Raw genomic sequence first — 21,679 nt, 5'->3', positions numbered from 1 at the left:
AAGTCAATACTCTATCACTTTTAATCACTTTAAGCATTCTTTGTAAGCTTATTATTTGTTTTTTAGTGCTTACCTTTCTTTATCCAAAAATAATTTGTCCATGAAAATTCTCTTACTCCCATCTACATTCCATCTGACGACATTGACAAATCCAGATTTAACAACCCATATTTTACAACTTTTTCATTACATTGTATAGCTTAGAAATGTCTTACGCAATTATTCTATAAATAATTGAGGAAATTACCCTGAATAATACATGAATAAAGTAAAAGAAAACGACAATTCGTAACAAAAATTGTTAACAGACACTTTTTTTTTGTTTTTCTTTGGCACTGCACATTATCCGCATTCAGCCAGACACTTTTATTTTGAATGAGTGACATGTCACATGACAATCAAACCAAAACAAACGAAATTATCGACTATAAGTTAAAGCGAGACAGCGTTTGCCGCCATTATTTTTGGTACAATGCAAGTACAATGTCATACATAATACATTTTCCAGTTTATTTGAGAGTTGCGCCAGGCCGGTTTAAACTTTAAATTCTCTTTGGATTGTATTGTACTTAGGGATGGCGAATCTTTCCAAAAAAGATCGATTCGAATCGTAAACAGATAAATCGATTCATAAAAAAATCGAAGTCTAAAAAATCGTTTTTTTTTTCCAATTTGTATTTACAATGTAAATATGCATTTTTTTCCATTTTATGAAAAACAAGAATGATACCATAATAAACAATCTCTGGGATCTCTTATCAGTAAAATCAGGATATTTTTAGTTTTTTAGTTTACAATTATTTTTATTACCATATCAAAATATCAGATCAGATATAAAAGAAGACATTTATTTTTGTTCCTTCTTTTGCTATTCTAATAATAGTGGTCTGTAAATGAAATTTCAATTTGCTTCTATAATTTGTACGACGAGGCCGTGGACTAAAAGCAGCGCAATCAGCGATTCAACACGATACGTCCGTCCTCCGTGGTCGATCTCGTGAATGCCCCCCGCGATTCTTCTTCAAACCGGTCACTTAACTACCTATCGCTTGAGCCGCGCACCGTCCACGTCCACTCGATTCAAATGTTTTAATATTCGATATATAACTTTACAAAATTTAAGCAATTTATTACTGTCGTGCACAATTTTCTAAATGTATTTGTTACATTGAAAAGTTAAGAGAGTAGATAACATAGCTTATAGTTCCTAATGCTTCATATCTAAGCTTTTTAAAAACAACAAAGTCTACTGGGATCCAAGCGGTTCCGCTCATCACTTGCGATGTTGCCGGCAATCGAAAAAAGGCGCTCACAGGGAACAGATGATCCTACGATACTCATATACATCACGGCTATTGAGTGAACATGATGATAAATAGAGTTTTTTTGTTCTTGCCAATAAAGTATAGGATCATACTTTAGGTGCACAACTGCCTGTGATAAACAGTGTTTAAACTCTTCGTTTAAGCCTTGACTTTCCAGTGCAAGTGTATAACATGTAGAGAGTTGCTTTTTGACAAGCAACTTATGAAAATCCCAAATTCCTTTTTCTAAATCAGTCCCTTCTATTGCGTCGAATTATTCATTATTATTTTGTGGAAGTTGTGGCTGTGATTGAATATCTAAAATTGAAGTATTTATTCTATTTATTGCTCGAGAACAGGCTACTTGGTCAGCAAAATGATTTTTTTTAAATCTAGGATAAAAAAAAAATTGTCGCAGCAGCTAACAAATGATTTTTCACCAAAACAGAAAAAATCGAAAGTCGATTTTAAAGGGTAAAATATCGATTCAGTACGAGATATGGATTTAAATAATCGATTTATTTGGTCCGAGGAATCGATTCTTCGATTAATCGATTTGGGAATGCCATCCCTAATTGTACTGTTATGTTATAACGTAAACAATAAACAGTAATCACTTTGTAATTTGTATTTAAAAACGTCATTCCTAGAAAATTAGAAATCTAAAAACTTTCACAAAATTTGTCTATCGTTTAAGTTTTTGTTTAATTGTTTCGTGAAGCAAAGAAATGTATAAATGGGCATAACTATTAAGAAACTTACTGAATACTGATCAATTATCCCGTTAATTTGTTAAGTATACGTCAGAATTATTGAAATATTATAATAATTCATAATGCGAAGGGCTAAAGGGTATCAAGATTTAGACGAAAATGCTGCCGAATTTCGGCATACTGTGGCGCCAATGCCACCTCCTCAAGAAATTGAAATGGCCTCAGTCTCAGTTGTTCCTGATGGTATGTAACATTATAACAATAACACTTTAAGAGCCAATAATAAACCCTAATACATAAAGATTAACGAACTGACTGAAACTGGTTCGAATAAACAACTTCACAATTTATAATCTTATTATGTTACATTTAATAAAAAAAGTAACAAATGTAAGTACATTGAATATTTTATAAAAGAGTACTTACAGTGTGTTTTACAAATAATAATCAATCCAAAATAGTATTTTGTTTGTCAGTATGTATGTCCAAGGAAAACACAAAAACTGGAAAATGTATTTAATTCCAATTGTGCATGAATGTTAACAAGAGGTAGTAACAACATAATTATAGTTGAATTCTAAGTATTTTTCCTACTTTATAGTGTAGCAACTAGTTATTGTTGAGTATCTATCTATCAACACCCTTACCTATTTATTTCATGTTAAAAATTTAATATGAGTGTACACTATGCAGACATTTAATACTATTAATAAAGTATCACAAGAAAGAAAGGAGTGGAAAAGGTTGGAGGAGGCCTATCCCAAATGGCAAACGGCTGAAGACCAGACAACCTGGATTATATTTAAGTTAGATGTAAGAAATTGTATTGTTTGTTTTCAGTTGAATAAAAGGCTTTATTATTATTATTTAGGCATGTGATTATCTTACTTAACAAACATATGATATTATTTAGAAACATAATTAAATAACTTTATTTTCAGACACATTCACAGTGACTCAGGCTGTTAATGCCCTGGGTTTTGGTTGGTTCCAAGTCAAACTCTCACTCTACACTGGTTTATGTTGGATGGCTGATTCAATGGAAATGACAATATTAAGTATATTATCACCTGCACTGCACTGTGAATGGAATATAAGCAAGTATGACAGTTCAATTACAATATTTTAATTATTTATTTCAACACAATTATTTGATTAAAGAAGCTAAAAACAGTGTTTATATCTTCTTAAATAGAAGAAAATTCTGTTTTCTTATTTCATTTATATGGGTCAAGTAAAAGTGAAGTTTGAGTATTCCAAAGAGCTGTTTGAACTGATTCCTACCATGGAATTCAATCTTGGGACAACACACTATTGAAATTAGTATACCATACCCCACAATCTGGATGTTAGGTGTTCCTCTACAGTGCAGTTTTCAAGAAACTTTCTTCCACTTCCACAACTAAGTTATAAGGAATGAGCTTTCTTGTATGGTGTTTCCAGGACGGAATGACAGGTACCTTCAAAAAAAGTGCATACACCTTTCTACAATGCTAGTAACTCTCCTGAGTTTCCTCTGGTGTTGTAAGAAAATATGTGTGGTGGTGAGCACTTAACATCAATGTAAACCATATGCTCGTTTCTTCTCTTCCATAAAAAAAAGAAATACAGGAGCTGTTCTGTGAGAGTGAAAGCAGCTACATGGGTCTCACAGTAAACAAAAGAAAGACAAATATCATGGTAGTTGATCATGCTGGAATAGCTTACAACGGGAACATACATAATCACGGGGGCACTAATATACAACAATGGTAATTGCGTACTGGAGATAAATAGGTATTTAGGTATGGCAAAGGACCCCATGACCCAACTCAGTAACATCTAGAAGAGCAGAGGAATTACCTATGCTACTAAGACCCGGTTAATATGCACTCTTAAGCCGCGTTTTCACCTGCAAGCAAACTCGCGGAAGTCTTGCATGAGTTCCTTGCAATATTCTTTACATGTCATACTAATTCCTGTAATTTATTTCTGCTATGAATATCTTGCGAGAAGCTCGCGGATCATACTATCGCAACTTATCGCGGAGGTGTTACACACGAGAGCTTACGACTGACGCGATAGGAACTATCGCAATTTATTATATTCAATACTGAGATGTGATGCCGCCACGGCTCGCACATGTAGCTGGCATTAACAATTTTTTTTGTTGAATACGAAAAAAAGATAAATTTAGATTCGAGAATGGATTTCTCGGAGACGTGAAGCTGGTGTTAACCTTAATTTATTACGTGAAATACAACTGGAAGATAGTCAACAATATTTAAATTTTATTCGTATGACCGCAGTTGATTTAGAAGTGTTAGTGGTGACCTTATAAAAAAAACAAGTTTGTGACTTGTTACACATTTTAGATATCATCGAAGGAAAGACTGCTATTTTTCAGATGTCATTCTCAGTTGTGGAGAATTCTTTTAGGATGTATTTAACCACAGAGCATTTTTAATTCGGTTTTTATAATCCGCATGCCCGTTGTCCCACAAACAAGGTTGCACTCATAAAATCAAATTAACTTTATAGTTTCTTCACGAGACCATTCACTAGTTTGTCATTGACTCATTATTTTCAATTTAAACAAAAACGAAAGCCGTGCGGGCGATACTTACTGCGAGATATACGAAACTAGACCGATAAGGAAGGAGACCTGTCGCGAGTCGATGCAGACATGTTGAGACATGTTTTCGCAACTACTAGCAGGAAGCGCTTGACAAACTGTCGCGACAGCAGTTGCAACGGGGTTTAACACTTGCAAGCTGCTGTCAGACAGACTGTCGGACATTTCTCGCGGAAGTTGTCTTGCAGATGGAAACGCGGCCTTATACTCCCAAGTGCTGGAGGCAAATTAGCCCGCGCATGGTCAAGTAATTCCTGCTCTTGTTGTCAATGAACAGGAGGCAGATTACAGCATCCTCAGGCAATGATGACCACTCCTCACTCATGAGGGAACAATCACAGAGAGAAAAAAGTAAAAATCATAAAACCAAGAACTGTTTTGAGGATGGATGTAAAAATAAACAGAAAAACTGATAGTTATCTTGTTATATATAAAGAAAGTAGTTATTAAATAAAAATCAATCCTATTTATTAATATGAATTATTCATGCAGTTTTCTGTTGTTGCAATACTGAATAGTGTTTAAACATAGTATTTATGATACAATATTTAAAAAAAATATGTACTGTTTACAGATACCAACAAGCTCTGACAACCACTGTTGTCTTCATGGGTATGATGTTAAGCTCGACATTCTGGGGAAACATTAGTGATAGATATGGTAGAAAAACTGTAAGTACATATATACAATACAATAACACAATTGGAGCTTTAATTTTTATTCTACCCAAATTATATTTTTTATGCTTAATAATACGCTTATTGCATTTATGCAGAGAGCAGACCTCCTGACAGAGATTAAGAATTAATTATTTATATTACAATCCCAAAAAAAGTATTTTAACCTTCAAGTTGTCGCGTAGTCATTTGTAACAACAGTGGTCGCGCGTCATTTAAAAAACATATGGGATATATCAAAGAAATAAAGCACTTATAAATTACAATAATTTATGTACTTATAATCATGAACATAACATTAATTTGTCGAAAAAAAGAAACTAAACATTAGATTAAAATTACCTACTTAAAAAGTTAAAAAATCATAAAATACAACATATCTTTTCTTTGGATTCAATACCATATTTAGAAACAAAAAACCTTTTTAGGTCTAGTAGTAACTACTTAGTTATAAATAACTAGTTAGCTAATAGTTATATTTTTTTTTATCAGTATCATTAGATGAGATCAAATATTTAAAATGTCTATAATCTGAGGTCTGGTCTTTTTGAAAGTCAAGGCCTTTGCCAAGATAACATTCATTGCAAGTGAAGGTGGTGTAGTCTCTACAAATATTTCTCAGACATGATATCTACTCACTTTTTTGCTGGGCATATTTTGCAGCTTCATCTGCAGGCTCTGCGGAAACAAGTACTTGCTTCTGCTCCATGCAAACTATGTGGTCGGAACTGTCGGACCCCTGGTCACTGAGATCTCATTCACGCTCTTCTTCTTTTCGTAATATTTCTTCGATTATGGCACTCGATGTTAGCGGCTTGAACCGTCGAAGACTCATTATAAAAATATACTGCTGAATAAGATATCACTTTATGATATTTCAAGAACTGCTTGATTCGCCGATTAATAATATAAACTCATAAAATAACTTAGGGTAAAAATCTAAATAATTCTGCCCCCTTTTTGTGGTAATACCAAAGGGTGGATTTCTTATATTATATTAAAATTTGTTCACAATTGGCATAGAAATCACATAACATACAGACAAGAAAAATAACATACAGATAAATTGAACACCTTCCTTTTAAAGTCACTTAAAGTTCGATATTGTTTAAAAATAATGTTACATTAAATTTTTCATATTCATATTTATTTCCTTGATAACAAATGTTACTTGAATAAATTAATAAACTTAATTAAAAATGAGAAATCCACTTCAGTGTTCATCATGAAAGTTATTTTGTTGTTGCTTCTAATTGCTCTTCATGAAATACATTACATTCAATCATTATTTAACTACTCAATCATTTCTATATCATATTAGCATACTGTATATGAGGTTTGTTGGTCAAGTTTAAATTAGGTTTTCTCATGGGTATTTTATTGATAAATTTTTCTTTGATTATTGTCAATAACGTATAAATAATCCTATATTTATATTATTATTCTTGCGTATGAGACCTGTGTTATTATAACTTAATGGTAGCAATAAGACATTGGTATCTTTGTAAGCGTTTGAGTGTTTTTGTGATTCCTCCGGTTTTGTAAGACACCATATCGATGACTTAACAGATAATCCGCCTGCATTCATGTGCCAAAATTAAAATATTTTGTTTTTCGTAGTTCTGCCATGGCCACGATACATGCAATTGGATCGAAAAATCGGCTTCAAATAAATTAAATATGTATCGGGAGAACCTGTAATAGTAATAACTATTTACAATATACGATACTAAAAGTTTAAAAACATTTATTAAATGTCATGTGTGTAAGTGTTTCTGTAAAAAATGAATGTCTAAATTATGATGAAAATCTCCAAATTGTGGTAGGTACCCGACCCACCATAATTTGAATATTGTGTATCCTTAAGCTGTCTGGGCGACGGGTTAGTGGTGCAAGCTTCTTGCGACTGTATTTAGATTGTCAAGTGAGAGTGGCACCGGCCAGCCATCTTAGTCCTTGAGCTCCACCTGGGCGCTACATCCGCTGCATCATTACCCAATGATCTACTGTGTCCCTTTATCAATTGTAGAGTCACCACATTATCAGAGGCCACTTATTCCATGTTTGGTGACAGATAGCACCATCATAACATTGGAGATAAACATGAAATTGTAACCATGTACATTCCTTCATAGTATTCTGGCAGCACATACACTCGCATTAGAAGATGGTGCTGAGCATGCCCAAGGGTATGTGTATGTCGATCTTTTGCAAGAAATTATCACCACAGGTTCTGGACCCTATTTATGAACCGTCTTTGTAAATTTTCAATTCATTTACCTCTTCCTGGTCTTTACCACTCTTCAACACTTGTTTATGGTAGTTATACTTATAGGTACCCCATTAGAGGCCTTTCAGAGCGGATTCTCGTCAATTCCTTTTACTTAATAGTTTTATTGTTATACATAATTATAATATACCAGCTGACCCGCCAGACGTTGTTATGTACATAACAAATAAAATACTGTTTTTTATTAATTAAATTTATAATATTTCAAAATATCAAGAATTATTTCGTAAAAAGTGCTCCCTGTTTTTATAATGAAATTGTTTCACAGCGGAACTGTAACTGCAAAACAAATATTGAAAACAAAAATAATTATGGGTCCCAAATCGAAATACCAACTATCCTATCTCTCAAGCTGGTTAAACTGCACTCCATGAAGTAAACCCCATTAAAATCCGTTCATTAGTTTAGGAGTCCATCGCGGACAAACAACGTGACACGTAATTTGAATATATAATATATATATTTGGATTTGATACGGGCAATTCATAATCTTAATATATATATATATATATATATATATATATATATATATATATATATATATATATATATATATATAAAATAGGATTCAAAATCACTTTGAATTGAACTTCAAAAACTACCACACATCGTTGTCTCTTGTCGAATGTGGAAATTTTATGAGTGCCCAGTGTTAGGCCTAATATGATTTCTATGTTTCATCTTGCAATGGTTGTGCATGTTAGTAGTTGGAATTGCTGCAACTTAGTTTGTTAGGTTCGAAGCTAACTCCTGGGCCAGCAAGCTGTCACACCAAGAGCTAATCTTTGGAGCAGATCCCCAGGTTTTTTTATATAAGAGGGGGCAACGGGCAAGAGGCTCACGGGATAGAGAGAGGTGATGCAACCGCCCATGGCAACAACAGGTGTGTCAAGAAATGCGTTGCCGGCTTTTAAGGTTTTATCCATGAATCTTGTGCACTGCCAAGATAATACAGACTTTTGTCAGCTTTTGTTCACTGATGAAAGTTCTTCGAAAATGCTGTTGAGGAGAATGTTTGAAAAACAGGAAATGTATTTAAGTGGTTACAATATCTGTGTTAAAAATGAATAGTTTTAATCCTTACAATAGCCTGTTTTGTTTAAAATTTTGCTTAGTTTGTTAATATACCTAAGTAATGTAATTAAATGGAAAAGATTAGTAGGTTTGGTGGTGTAGCAAGAATGGTAAATAAAGTTAAAAAAAATACATTTATAGAGTGAATGGAAATGTCCTAAAAATACCACAGGCAATTTGTAAAACTCCTCAATTTTTAAGAGTCAGTTCAAGAGGGACCATACTAAGAACAGAATCTATTGTTTGTATGAAAGGATTAATGTGAGATTCGCCAACCAACAAGCTTTACATCACATATGATTAAAGAGATTTTATTTGTGTTTCAGGCTCTCAGTATGTGTGGCGTTCTTTTATTTTACTATGGACTGCTCAGCGCCATAGCACCAAATTTTCTCTGGCTGCTCTTTCTTAGAGGTTTAGTTGGATTTGCTATTGGATGTGTTCCACAGTCGTAAGTATTGCAACCTATTATATATAATGTGCTTCATTATGAAATGCTTTTGTTTACTGTTCACTATCATATTCCAGAGTCACTCTTTATGCTGAGTTCTTACCTACCAAACAAAGAGCTAAATGTGTTGTCCTATTAGATGTAAGTATGTTCGCATAAAGACAGTTGTCGCAAAACTTATAATATTTATTTTACTTTAATTCATTGCACTCATATTTTTTTCCTGATACAGGTCTATTCTTTTGCACTATAATATTAGCTCAAAAACCTGTTAAAATATCTATTGTTTGTAAATTTGTTCATACGCCTAATATTATGTATATTTTATAAGCATGGCAGTGTATCACTTATAATAAAAGTCTTATTGTTTCAGTGTTTTTGGGCGTTAGGAGCATGCTTAGAAGTTGCTCTGGCGTTAGTTGTGATGCCGACACTGGGGGTGCACTGGCTGCTAGCCCTGTCAACTGTTCCACTGCTGATGTTCGCTATAATATGTCCAGTGAGTATTATTTTATAAATAGAAGCGAACATGTAGATCATATACTTACCGAACAATGCTTGAACATTGAATAAAACTGGTTACGTATAAAAATATAATTTGCAAAACGATCTCCTTGAATTTGTGAACTCTTTAAATTACAAATATTTTTGCTTGTAGTGGCTTCCTGAATCAGCGAGGTATCATGTGGCAAGTGGACAACCAGATAAAGCACTGGCGACACTGGAAAAGGTTTGGAAGTTAAATAACACTGCTTACAATACACATTTCAAATTACACATAAACAAAATATACAGGCTGGTTTTTAGAGATGGGCGGTGATGGTCAGCCGGAATCTGCGAGACTTAGGGAAAAGTCGAGAAAGGAGCCATGCCCTCGATTTATAAGAAACCAATAACTGCATATTTAATTTTTTAAATTTCTTGAAATTTTGGCGGAAATAAAAAACGATATATTAACTTGATATTTATAATTGTATGTGAGAAAATATTTTAACGTTATTTTTGACCCCATCAATACGTCGGATTTATTTGGAATTTTGCACAGTCAATCAAGGATTAATGGTAATGCAATAATTTAAATAGTTTGTCCCATAATTCTTATCAGAATCTTCAGGATTAGTGTTCTTTTACATATCCACTATCCTTAGTAGTAGTAGTAGCTGGTAGTGTCGTTGTGCCAAGGACCACAACCAGTGCCGAGACATACGCCCACTAAAAAGTCGATTATATTCGTTGCTACGAAATGATAATCGTTTAAAGTCTGAAAAAGCAAAAATAAATAATAGTTTAAAAAAGTAGAAAGCAACGTTAATAGAAATATCAAAAGAAAACGAAATTTTATAAGTTTAAATTAGGAATATTGTGATAAAAATATATTTTATTTATGATTGTAGAATTTTACCAATTATATGTCTATAAAAATATATGTGTAATAATTTAAACTTCGTCATACAGACAGTAAAGGTACTTATATTTTTATTTAATTGGTGATCTTGATGATAATTTGAATGTTGGTAGGGAGTAACAACGTGTAAGTTTACAAATGACAGACTTGATGTGTTATGGCCTAAATACTGTGAACGCATATAAAACAGTAACGGTTATATTACAAAAAAAATAAACATGTGTTGAACACTTGTTTTAAAAAAGTTCTATTACAAATCCATGTTTTTCTGTTGTTTAGCGTCATTCTTTAGACGTCGCTTAAATAGTTTAACAAAACACTTGTCTAAGCCATGTTTAATTATTTTTCGTAATAACACCGTACTTAAATGTCTTAACTTGTGCTCAAGTCGATATGCTAGAACATAATATATACGATTCAAGTTGGGACATCCATGATGATATCCATGTGATATTGAAACTGCACTTTCGATATTTTAAACTTTGGGTTCAATAAGACATAATTCTTTTAAATAAAAGTACGTCACGGCTCACTTCTTACTATGATCACAGTAGACATATGTATCAGTATGGAAACTAAGCCTTGTTGATAAAATACTTACCTACGTGTGCATACACTCCATTGAAGCAATAGGGTTGTCAGGTTATTTTTCTAACCGACTTTAAAAAAGGAGTTTTGGAACGAAGTTCCTTATGGGGCGTTGCAGAGCGTAAAAAAGTAAAAAGCTTAAGATTTTTATATATAGTGTATGTATGATAGCTATAACGACGTGACGACCACGACCACTCTGACAAGAGTGTAACGCCGAAGAAGATGATAGCTATACAGTGTATAATGCAATATTATAGTCTACATGATGACTGTTATATAATATTTTTAATAACATTTTATTAAATCTGTTTCTTTGAAATATTTTTAATGAGAAACAAATAACAACGTGACACTCGACTCGTTTTGACCACGAAAACCGCTTAGGGACCTCGTCGATGCGCATATTTGTGAGTGTGTCATTTCGAACGTTTGTTGGTAGTTGTCCGTATTGGTACATCGGTCTACTGTGCTATGACCGTGTCATTTGAAGTTTTGTCGGTACCTTGATATATTGGTCGACATGACACTCGGAGTAAAACAAATTGTTATATTAATTTACGTTGCCGTTTATTTGAATGCCGAAATAAAGTTTTTTCAGAGAGAGTAGACGTGTGTGTAGCTATTTCAGCCGACCATCAGTTTACTTTGTGTGCTGACAGAAGACATAGACTTGAGATAAACCGTTATAATAAATGTAAGGTGTCGTTCATTTCAGATCGCACACGACAACGGACGACCCATGTTACTGGGCAGGCTCGTGTGTGACGACTCTGTTGGCATCGGACAGAGAGGCAGGCTCAAACACCTGCTTATACCGCATCTTCGGAATACCAGCCTTCTGTTGTGGGTTATCTGGTAGGCATCTATGATTAAGTCTGGTAAAATGAAATATTTCTTTACAACTGTGTAAATAAAATCGCAAAATAAACTACAAGACAATGTACACACTGTATCTTTGATCTACCTCTTCCATTAAACAATTTATTTCTCATGTTATAGGATATTTATTACCATATATATGATAAATATATCTTATATATAATATATATATATTACTTGTGACAAAATGGACTGAAAATATTTTATATACTTACATATTCAAACATAAACCGGTTTAACATTATCAACGTGTATTTTTTGTACTCTATTGAAGTAATTTAAACCTGTCTTCCGTTAGTTGCATTTTAAAACTATTACTTTTACATTAATTGTGTAGCTTAAGTAAACTTTTTAAATATATAGTTGAATATATTGAGTCTCAAAACTAGTGATCTCATTAACTAGTTACCTAATACAAAGATAAAATAAAAATGTATTTTTATCACTTGGTGGCATCTTTATAAAATTTATATGTAATGTATTAATTTATTAAGGTACCAGCATTAAATAAATAAGAATTCTATTCAGAATAGAATAGAAAACACTTTATTTGCAATTAAAACACACACACACCTTCAATTCACAATATTAATTACAATCTTGAATTACTAAATTAAGTAAGATAAGTAACAAAAAATAAAAAATAAATTGGAAAAAGGTTTGACCCTAAAGGAGGCCATCCCTGCAACTTCCCGCTAATTCCATATCTCAACACTTCAAATTCTAAACCGAGTGACTTCGACCTCAAAAATAAGATCAAGATAATAATTCTAAATATATATAAATCCAGTGTCCTGATGTTTGCTCCCAGTGAACTCCTGACTGGATTTTAATGGGGATTACTTCATGCAGTACAGTTTAGTCCAACTTGAGAGATAGGATAGTCTTTATTTCGATTAGCGACCCATAATTATTTTAATTTTTAGTATTTGTTTTGTATGTACGTATTTTCTATGAGAGAATTTATTGACGCACATTTTGAAAGTTCTGCTGTGAAACGATTTTATTAAAACAACAGGGAGCATAATTTACGAAATTATTCTTGATGTTATGAAATATCTATATAAATTTATAAAAAAAAAAAAAAAAATTATTTTATACAGAACAACGTCCGTCGGGTCAGCTAGTTATAATTAAATATACTTACATGATAATAAAAAACTAAAGTAATCACTGCTTTTATTGATTTCTTAAGCGACTTTAGCGTGTCAAATTGACCATAATCTAGAGAGCGATGGATTCAGATGTGGGCTAGACGAGGGTGAGTGTTCATCTATTATGAAGTCTGGAATGTTAACTTCTGGCCAAGGTTATGTAGTCCGTGCCTTGCGATCAGGTGCAGAGTGTTGTTGGACAGTCTTGTCAAGAGGTTTCTCAACACGATCCAAGACAGACACTTGATACACTGTGGCCGATATCTTCATTTCTTTTTCACACAAATTAAGCTTTGTGACTCTTTGATATAAAACCACGTTTCTCTTTTTCAACTAAGTACTTGTGAATCTTTTTGGAGCTATTATTACTTAACTATTTTGTTTGTTATGGTGCTCTTCAATTGTGTAAATGTTTTTATGAGTGGAAAGGATATAAATTGTGTAGGTACTTTTGCTACTTACTTACTAGTGTACATATACGAGTATGTATTGTTAGATACAGTTTAAATTACTTATACTTCCAGCCGGCCCACATTCTAGCGCTCTACAATGCGCAGATTCGGCCACTTATGAAGTATTGCTGTCTTCTCTTGTCTGGTGCACCCCAGTAGGTATCAGCTCCGGATCATTTGATGGCGTTGGCGATTTAGCCACTTGGCGTTGCGTAGAGACGTCGCTTCATTGTGTATCTCCTACCGCAGTTCCGAAGAGCTGTTTCACCTGATTCACCTTTGCACGACAAGCCACACATAGCCACAGGCCTGTATGCTCGCCGGTCCTCCTGTTCCATAAAAAAATGTATTGTACAAAACTGTTACATATCCAATTTTACATTTGTATATCTATGCACACTCAATATAATAAGCCACAAAGAGCCGTGTATGATACGTGTATGATACGTGTACTGGTCCGTGTGGCAGGATGTCGTGCGCCTTCTGCTACTACGGGCTGGTCCTGATGACCACGGAACTGTTGTCGGAGGCCGGGGGCCGGGAGCCGTGCGCCGCCGACTGTCGGCCGCTACAGACCACGGACTACATGGACCTGCTGTGGACGACGCTCGCAGAGTTCCCCGGTACTCTACAATAATTATAAACATTATCACAGTTATCGCAACATTACAACAAGCGCACCACTAATATCTTTAATATGTTGCTATACTCATACCCATGACGTGCGATCACGTTCAACTGACAGAGAACGCGCGCTTTCAGACTAACTAATTTGTAACACATTATGTTTACTAAATGTTTTTGCTTTCTTATATTGTTATAATTATATACTAATAAAATAAGCTGAAAGTAGCATTTATTAATGTATTTATTTTTGAATACTTTTTATATTGTTGCGAAGATTATAATAGCGAACGTTTTACTTTTATAACTTGAAATATTTATATATAAACCTATGTAGTATGAACTATTTTAAGAATCCATTACATGGAGATACATTTAGACATTTGTGTGTACTTCAGTCTCGGTTCCTCAATTTTAAATGGCTTGTGTTTAAATGCCTGTCAAAAATACACTGACATTACTTGCAATTAATGCGAATTACCTTCCAAAACGGATAAATACTCACCAAATTATGTTTCATTCATTATTGTACAAATGAAACTAATTTCCTTTTTATTGTTTTGCAGTTATTATTGTGCACGTCATAAAAATATGTAAACTTCGTTAAAGTTAATTTCAGACTAAATATTTTATATCATCGCTTAATAGATGTTACCAATGTTTCATTTTATGACTTTCATTTTAGTAATTCTTGCTGAGAAAAAAAAACCTAAAGGTTAAATGTAATTTTTTTTACCCAAATATAATATTGCTTACCCCAAACCACAAGTTACTTGTTTATTGCTTAATAAGTTTAATTAAAATATGATAAAGTAGTTAAATAAATATTTCATTCTTAATTACAACACATAATGACTAAGGCAAGGTAATCAAAATTCAAATGAAGTTTTATATTTATAGGTACGTATAAGATTACTTTGTACGTAGTTGTAATGGCACTTTAAGGAACACAATAGTTACAATCAGTCAATCACGGAAAAAAATATATTACTGAGTCAACAAATATTTTTTCCTTAAGATATTCTTGTTAGTTCTACATATTGACAACTAAACCTAGAACTTTTCCAGTCAACATAGAAAGTTTTACAATTTATGTTCTCACCAGCTTGAATCCTATAGTATGTCGCTAATACAGTTGTCCGTTTGACTGGTAGCGGGGTAAAAAATAAAGGGAATTAATAGTAAACTTAATTTGACAGTAATATATGTTGGATAATTTTTGATTACTCTAAAACAAATTAGTTTTTGGTTACTGTTTCAGTTAAACAATATTTGGTAAGCATTCATTTTGGCAAACAAAATAAATATTTAAATAATACTTATTAAATATACATAATTCTGATGTATGTTTATTTATTTTGGAACTTAAACTTTTTCTTTAGGGACCTCGGTATAGAGTGGCTTTCATTTATATGGAGTTAATTTATTTCACTCGGTTAAGGACAGCCTTAGGGTGTAAAAATTATTTTGGTTAGCACAACTGTTTCCATTTTAATAAACAAAATTCTATTGCTATAGTTATAGCATATATTTGTGTTGCCCAATGCATAATATTTGTTTTATTAAATAATCGTTTTTGTTTAACAGGAATATTTGCAACGATTTTCATAATAGAAAGATTCGGTAGAAAAAAGACGATGGCCTCACAGTTCGTCATATTCGCGGTCTGTGTTTGTGTCCTGATATATAATACCAAGTAAGTTGATTGTTTATAAATATGTTTGTAACTATCGTTTACTAGTAAACGTAAATTAGACATTTGAAGAGTCATCAACAATAATTTACATGTTATACTCTAGGGACAGGTTGAGCTGGTTGATGTTATATTGATGCTCTCGAGATCATACACGGAAAATACTTTAAGTTGAAAATAGTTTGTGATGATAATAATTAGTACTGAAGAAGCTGTAGCAGTTTGGGCCGTTTTGATGAATTTTTTTTATCAAAACGTTATTAAATTATTATCAAACGTCGTTACGACAATTCGACCTATAGTCGATAGTGTGTTAAATAAATAAAAAAAAAAAATCCAGTGGACTGAGTTACGAATCTAAACCATTCTCGAATACACTGGAACACAAACAAAAAATATCATCTATTTGGGTCCAACCGTTAAGGAGGAGACAATTGTGAATCTAAATCATTGTTGAATACACTGGAACACACAAAAAATTCATTTAATCGATCCAGCCACTTAGGAAGAGTTCAGTGACATTCACACGCACAGAAGAATTATATATAATATAAATATAAGGATATATTTGAAACACGGTTCAATGGTCATTAATATTGTAGTAATATTTTGGAATATCAACATATTTGTTTATTTTATTATTTCATACTTGTTTGTCATTCTGTTGTCAATAATACAAGTGTCAAGTCGATCACCAGGTCATGTCCGCACCATTCTATATGATATAGACTCGTCATCATATCATAGCATTTCTCATAGTCCAAGTCGTAATTATGTTTACCCACTAATTGGTTGCCTCTATTGCCGGCCTCTTAGGTCAGTGTCCTGGTAACACCGCAATGAAGGTCATTTCATAGTTTACGTCAAGTGACAGTCGCTCGTGTGTTTTGTTTCCAGTCGAACATTCGTGACGTGCGTGTTGTTCTTGGCCCGAGGCATCATCGCAGGTCTGTTCCAGGCCGCCTACGTGTACACACCAGAGGTAACATGAACACTATACTGACAACTATTATAATTATATAGAATGTTATTAATCTCATTATTAATGGTTCGAACAGAACATAGGTGGAGTGTTTTATTAGTATTTTTTTTTGGCTTGTGAAAATAACGTAAAGTACCTACTTTAATTTATGTTTATGTATATCTTTAATTAGTGTAACTGGTGTATGACCATACTTTTTAAAGTAAATTAAACAAATCATTGTATTTAATACGAATAGTATTAGTAGTTTGTGCAGTTTCATACATATAAGTGAATTTTTCATTATTAATTTGAACTAAGGGAATTATTTTTATCATTTATTGAACCAACACTACATGAGATTAGATTATTTAGAAACTGTACTAACTATATTATTATATTAATATGTATGACAACATGACAACTTATAATCACAAAGTAGTGTTGAGTGTGGTACCGCTGCAGGTGTACCCCACAGCGCTGCGGTCCACGGCCGTGGGAGCCTGCAGCGGAGTGGCACGCCTGGGCGCCATGATCACTCCGTACGTGGCGCAGGTAACTACTAGTACCTTCATAAACATTCCTCACACATCAGACCCCAGCCCACAAGTCGCAAGATAATTTATTGCTTTTTTTCTTATCAATTAAATTTTCTAACGAGGCCCTTTGATCGAGAACTGTACGTGTTTGCCTTTCGAGATATGGCTTGTGGGTTCGATCCCCAATGTTAAAACTAGAACTTGTATATACAGGTCAATGTGTGAAAGATTCATTCCGACAGGACATCACATCACCGGCCTTGAAGTTTTGGGCTTTGTTAAACTCAGATACTTGATCATTTGAAACTAGAACGGAATGTCATCGTTAATGATACAGTGAGAGCGGGGGCTATCACCTACCATAAAGCGACCTCGTCCGTTGATGACTGACATAATACCACCGTCGACACTTTTAGTCCATAACACCAATCAATTAAAACAACTTATAAAGGTTTAAATTGCTAAGTGCGCGAAATTTGTAATGTCTTTCGAAAAACTGCGGTGGCTATAAATACATAAAAAGGTCTGAGGGACGATTTTTAGAAAACCGATAGTGCACCTATTTATGGAAAAAACAATATTCTAAGCAAGAAATCGAGGATATTCGTTTCAACGAAAGAATATAATATTATATAGTTTTAAAAATGTGTCCAGATGTGAAGCAAAAAGGTTGGCTTCAATAGAATCATTAACAAAAATAGGAAAACGGTTAACCCTAAAGGCCGTCCCTGCAACTTCTCGCTAATTTCATATCTAAACACTTCAAATTGTACTTATGACGATTTTCAGCTCTTCAAGCTCATATAGTTAGCTATTCTAAGTTTTAAAAGTGTGGTAAAAGTTTAATCATACACTATTTTTTTAATTTTCAAACGGCAATAACTTTTGAATGAAGGAACTGATTTTCATGCGGCATTCGACGCAGTATTTTGAGCCTCTTATGGAATCTTTGAATTTCAATTGATTGAACTCGGAATTACTTCGAAAATTCAATTAATTTGAAAACCTTATTTGAAGCGTACCTAATAAATATTTTATTTCAGGTTCTGCTGAAAAACTCGATAGTAATCGCGACCGGAGTTTATTCGTTCGCCGCCATATTGGCAGCTATGGCGTGTCTCGCGCTACCCATAGAAACGAAGGGAAGGGAAATGAGAGATACGGTCACGGCGACGGGCTGACATACAGGTTTTATTATTTGTGTAACATTAGGGCACCATCTCATAAATATTAATTCAGAATCAGCTGTGTCGATCTAAACTTATCTATCGTTTTCATATAGCTACAAGACGTTACGAATCATTATTGAATTACTTATTATTACACATTTTCATAATGTCGTCATCATGTTTTACGTTTTTATGAAAATGTGTGACTCTGTTATTTATTGGGATCCTGTACTATATTATTTACTCTTCATTCTCTAATGGTAATTGTATGCAAAGGTGTATAAGAGGGTTATTACATAAACTTATTTAAGTACTTATGACAGATGCTTTTATCCACAAGACTAATTTATAATATTGTTATGTTTTTCTTGTTTATTGTGAGAGACTACCTGAACTAAGTTAAAGATAGCGTTAATAATTGTTATATAATATGCTAATTAATTTTTTATACTGATGTAGGTACATTCGCCTTACTTTTTCACAATACTAACATCGATATGACATTGGTGCGTGATACAACATTATCCTTGTAACAATAAGTGTGAACCAGTGTCGACGACTGTGTTTGTCTTCACTGTCTGTCCGAGTACATTCGGACACAGCGCATTCGTACGAGCTAGTCAACTACTTGCAGTTTGGTAATAGGCATACTTAGGTAGTAACTTGTAATGAATAGATTAAAGACTGTAATAAAATCATAAAATGAAAAGAAAATAGAATTTGAAGACAATTTGAAAACAACTTGCTGCGACACATAATTTCACCTCATAAATAAATTAATAATATAATTTCGTATGTAATTAAAGCATTAGATTAAAAAGTATCATTATAAGTATAGAAAGCAGGTGAAATGATTCTTTTGAGTAAGTGATAAGTACTGAACCAAACTGATAGTTGATTCGACTGTTCGTTCACTCGTCACACAACTCGTCTAAATAGAGCCGGCTCCTCTTGTATCTCGTGTGCTTACATTACACACGAGTGTACTCGAACATAGAACACACGCGTGACTTATTCAAAACAAAGAACACACGAATTAAGGAAATACAACCAGTAGCGTTTTAGAGATTCAAATTGTATGTTGACGAGCGAAGCGGAAGCTAGATGTTATAAAAATCTGTTGGTGGAAAATGGCATTGGCTCGTTTCCGTTCCAATTTTGTCCGCCTCAGAGGACACGCCAAGACACCAGTGACCAAGCAGCCTCAGTTAATTACAGAACCGTCCATTATAACAATATGCACGAATACTGACAATCTAATGTTTAAGTCTTGATGTATATGTTTGTGTGTCTTAATAAAGGTTTTATTTAATTTGTAATTATGTAGGTTATTAGATGGTAACAGATATCTACCGCTTAATATAGTAACTCAATTTGTAAATGTATTTCGAAACAAATTATTTGTATCTTCAATAAAACATATATAATATTATTATGTGAGAATAGCTGCCACTCAAACACTTGTACAATTCCCATCTAAATATTTTCAAAAATGTGTACAAAGTAATTTACCTAGTAGGTATGTATTTAATGTTATTATTTCATGTTTTGTAAGCAATTAACTAGTCTGGCCATATATTATACTAGCTGCCCCGACAGACGTTGTTCTGTACATAATAAAAAATACTGTTTTATAGGAATTTGCCAATAATATTTCAGAACATCAACAATTATTTCGTAAAAAATGCCTGTTGTTTTTTTTTTATTTTTATTATTATTTGTATAACAAATTGTTTCAAAGCGGAACTGTCAAACCGTGCGTCACTTAATTCTCTCATAGAAAATATGTCCATACAAAACAAATACTAAAAATTAAAATAATTATGGGACCCAAATCGAAATAAAAACTATCCTATCTCTCAAGTTGGACTAAACTGAACTCCATGGAGTAATCCCCATTAAAATCCGTTTAGGAGTCCATCGCGCACAAACAACGTGTCACGTAATGTATATATATTAAGATTATTACAACTTAAAACGTAGGTATAATTTTTATTGTTGACAATTCAGAATTATACAATAAAAATATTGTGTCAGAAACTTCGATCAAATCCCTCTTGATCTTGTAGAAGCAACCCTTGGAGTAGAAATGATGGTCACTTGTAGAAGACATGACCTGCTCTCAACGACCGTGACATTTATCAATGGAAACAGTGAGTTGTCCATAGATAATAAGGCCTTTCGTATGCTTAGCTTCATACTGACGTCAAGTAGATATTAAGACTTTCATCCTTCTTTATAATACTCTTCTAAAATTTATCTTAGAATATAAAATAGAAAAAGCGCGTACATCTTCCTTAAAAGCCGACAACGCTCCTGTGATTCCTCAGGTGTTGCAAGAGAATGTGGGTGATCACTTAACACCAGGTGACCCATACGCTTGTTTGTCCTCCTTTACCATTCAAAAAACAGTTTTGATGAAATTTTGTACAGAGGTAGACTAGAACTTGGAAAAGAACACAAGCTACCTTTTATCGCGAATAAGAGATATTCGGCATATTTGAAGATAAACCATGAAACTTTGTATTAAAGCACTTGATGATTATTAACTTAATTAACATTCGGTCCAGCGTTTTTCGAAACTTTTACCTTCATAGCCATGAAATACAATATGAAAGTTCGCAGGAAATTCCAATCAAATCGTGGGAAAAGTATCAAAATGTTATGGCTTATGATATTATTATACCTACACTGATTGCAAGAATAGAATCCGAATTGTTCATAGAATCATTTAAATAACCATGACGCGCTATGCATGTGTATTATTTGCAAATTAAGTAAGTACTTATTCCAAAAAAATAATAAATGCTGCCAAAAGTAACTGCTCCATGCGGACGAAGTCGCGGGTAAAAGCTGATAAATATAAATATATTTATCAGCTTTATACATACATATATATATATATATATATGTGTGTGTGTGTGTGTGTGTGTATTAATACCGAGTAAGTTTTATTAAGAAGAAATTCAATGTATTTTATTTTTCTAACAGAACGTATGGCTAGACTAGGTATATTGTATTAACTATTTAAGTAATGTATGTATGTAATTAACCTATGTTAAGGGTGTTTCTTGGATTTTATTGATGAA

The 21,679-nt window shown here is 33.2% G+C and overlaps 2 protein-coding genes across 2 annotated transcripts in view; one reads left to right on the top strand and one right to left on the bottom strand.

Annotated features, from left to right (window-relative positions):
- The window catches only part of LOC126971541 (cadherin-related tumor suppressor), a 362,047-nt gene that overhangs the window by 185,809 nt on the left and 154,559 nt on the right, over positions 1–21,679 (bottom strand). The gene's annotated exons all lie outside the window — the stretch shown is intronic.
- Positions 1,913–18,863, top strand: LOC126971604 (synaptic vesicle 2-related protein). The gene is made up of 13 exons (XM_050817952.1): positions 1,913–2,260; positions 2,959–3,118; positions 5,206–5,302; positions 8,999–9,123; positions 9,201–9,264; positions 9,497–9,622; positions 9,782–9,853; positions 11,835–11,974; positions 14,073–14,227; positions 15,816–15,924; positions 16,819–16,903; positions 17,348–17,437; positions 18,465–18,863. The coding sequence occupies exons 1-13, from the start codon at positions 2,140–2,142 to the stop codon at positions 18,600–18,602; spliced, it is 1,482 nt and encodes a 493-aa protein (XP_050673909.1). The 5' UTR covers positions 1,913–2,139; the 3' UTR covers positions 18,603–18,863.

The sequence above is a fragment of the Leptidea sinapis genome, chromosome 24 (assembly GCF_905404315.1).
Source record: "Leptidea sinapis chromosome 24, ilLepSina1.1, whole genome shotgun sequence".
Lineage (NCBI taxonomy): Eukaryota > Metazoa > Arthropoda > Insecta > Lepidoptera > Pieridae > Leptidea > Leptidea sinapis.
The sequence above is the reverse complement of the archived record's forward strand: the minus strand, read 5'-3'. Positions and strand labels throughout refer to the sequence as shown.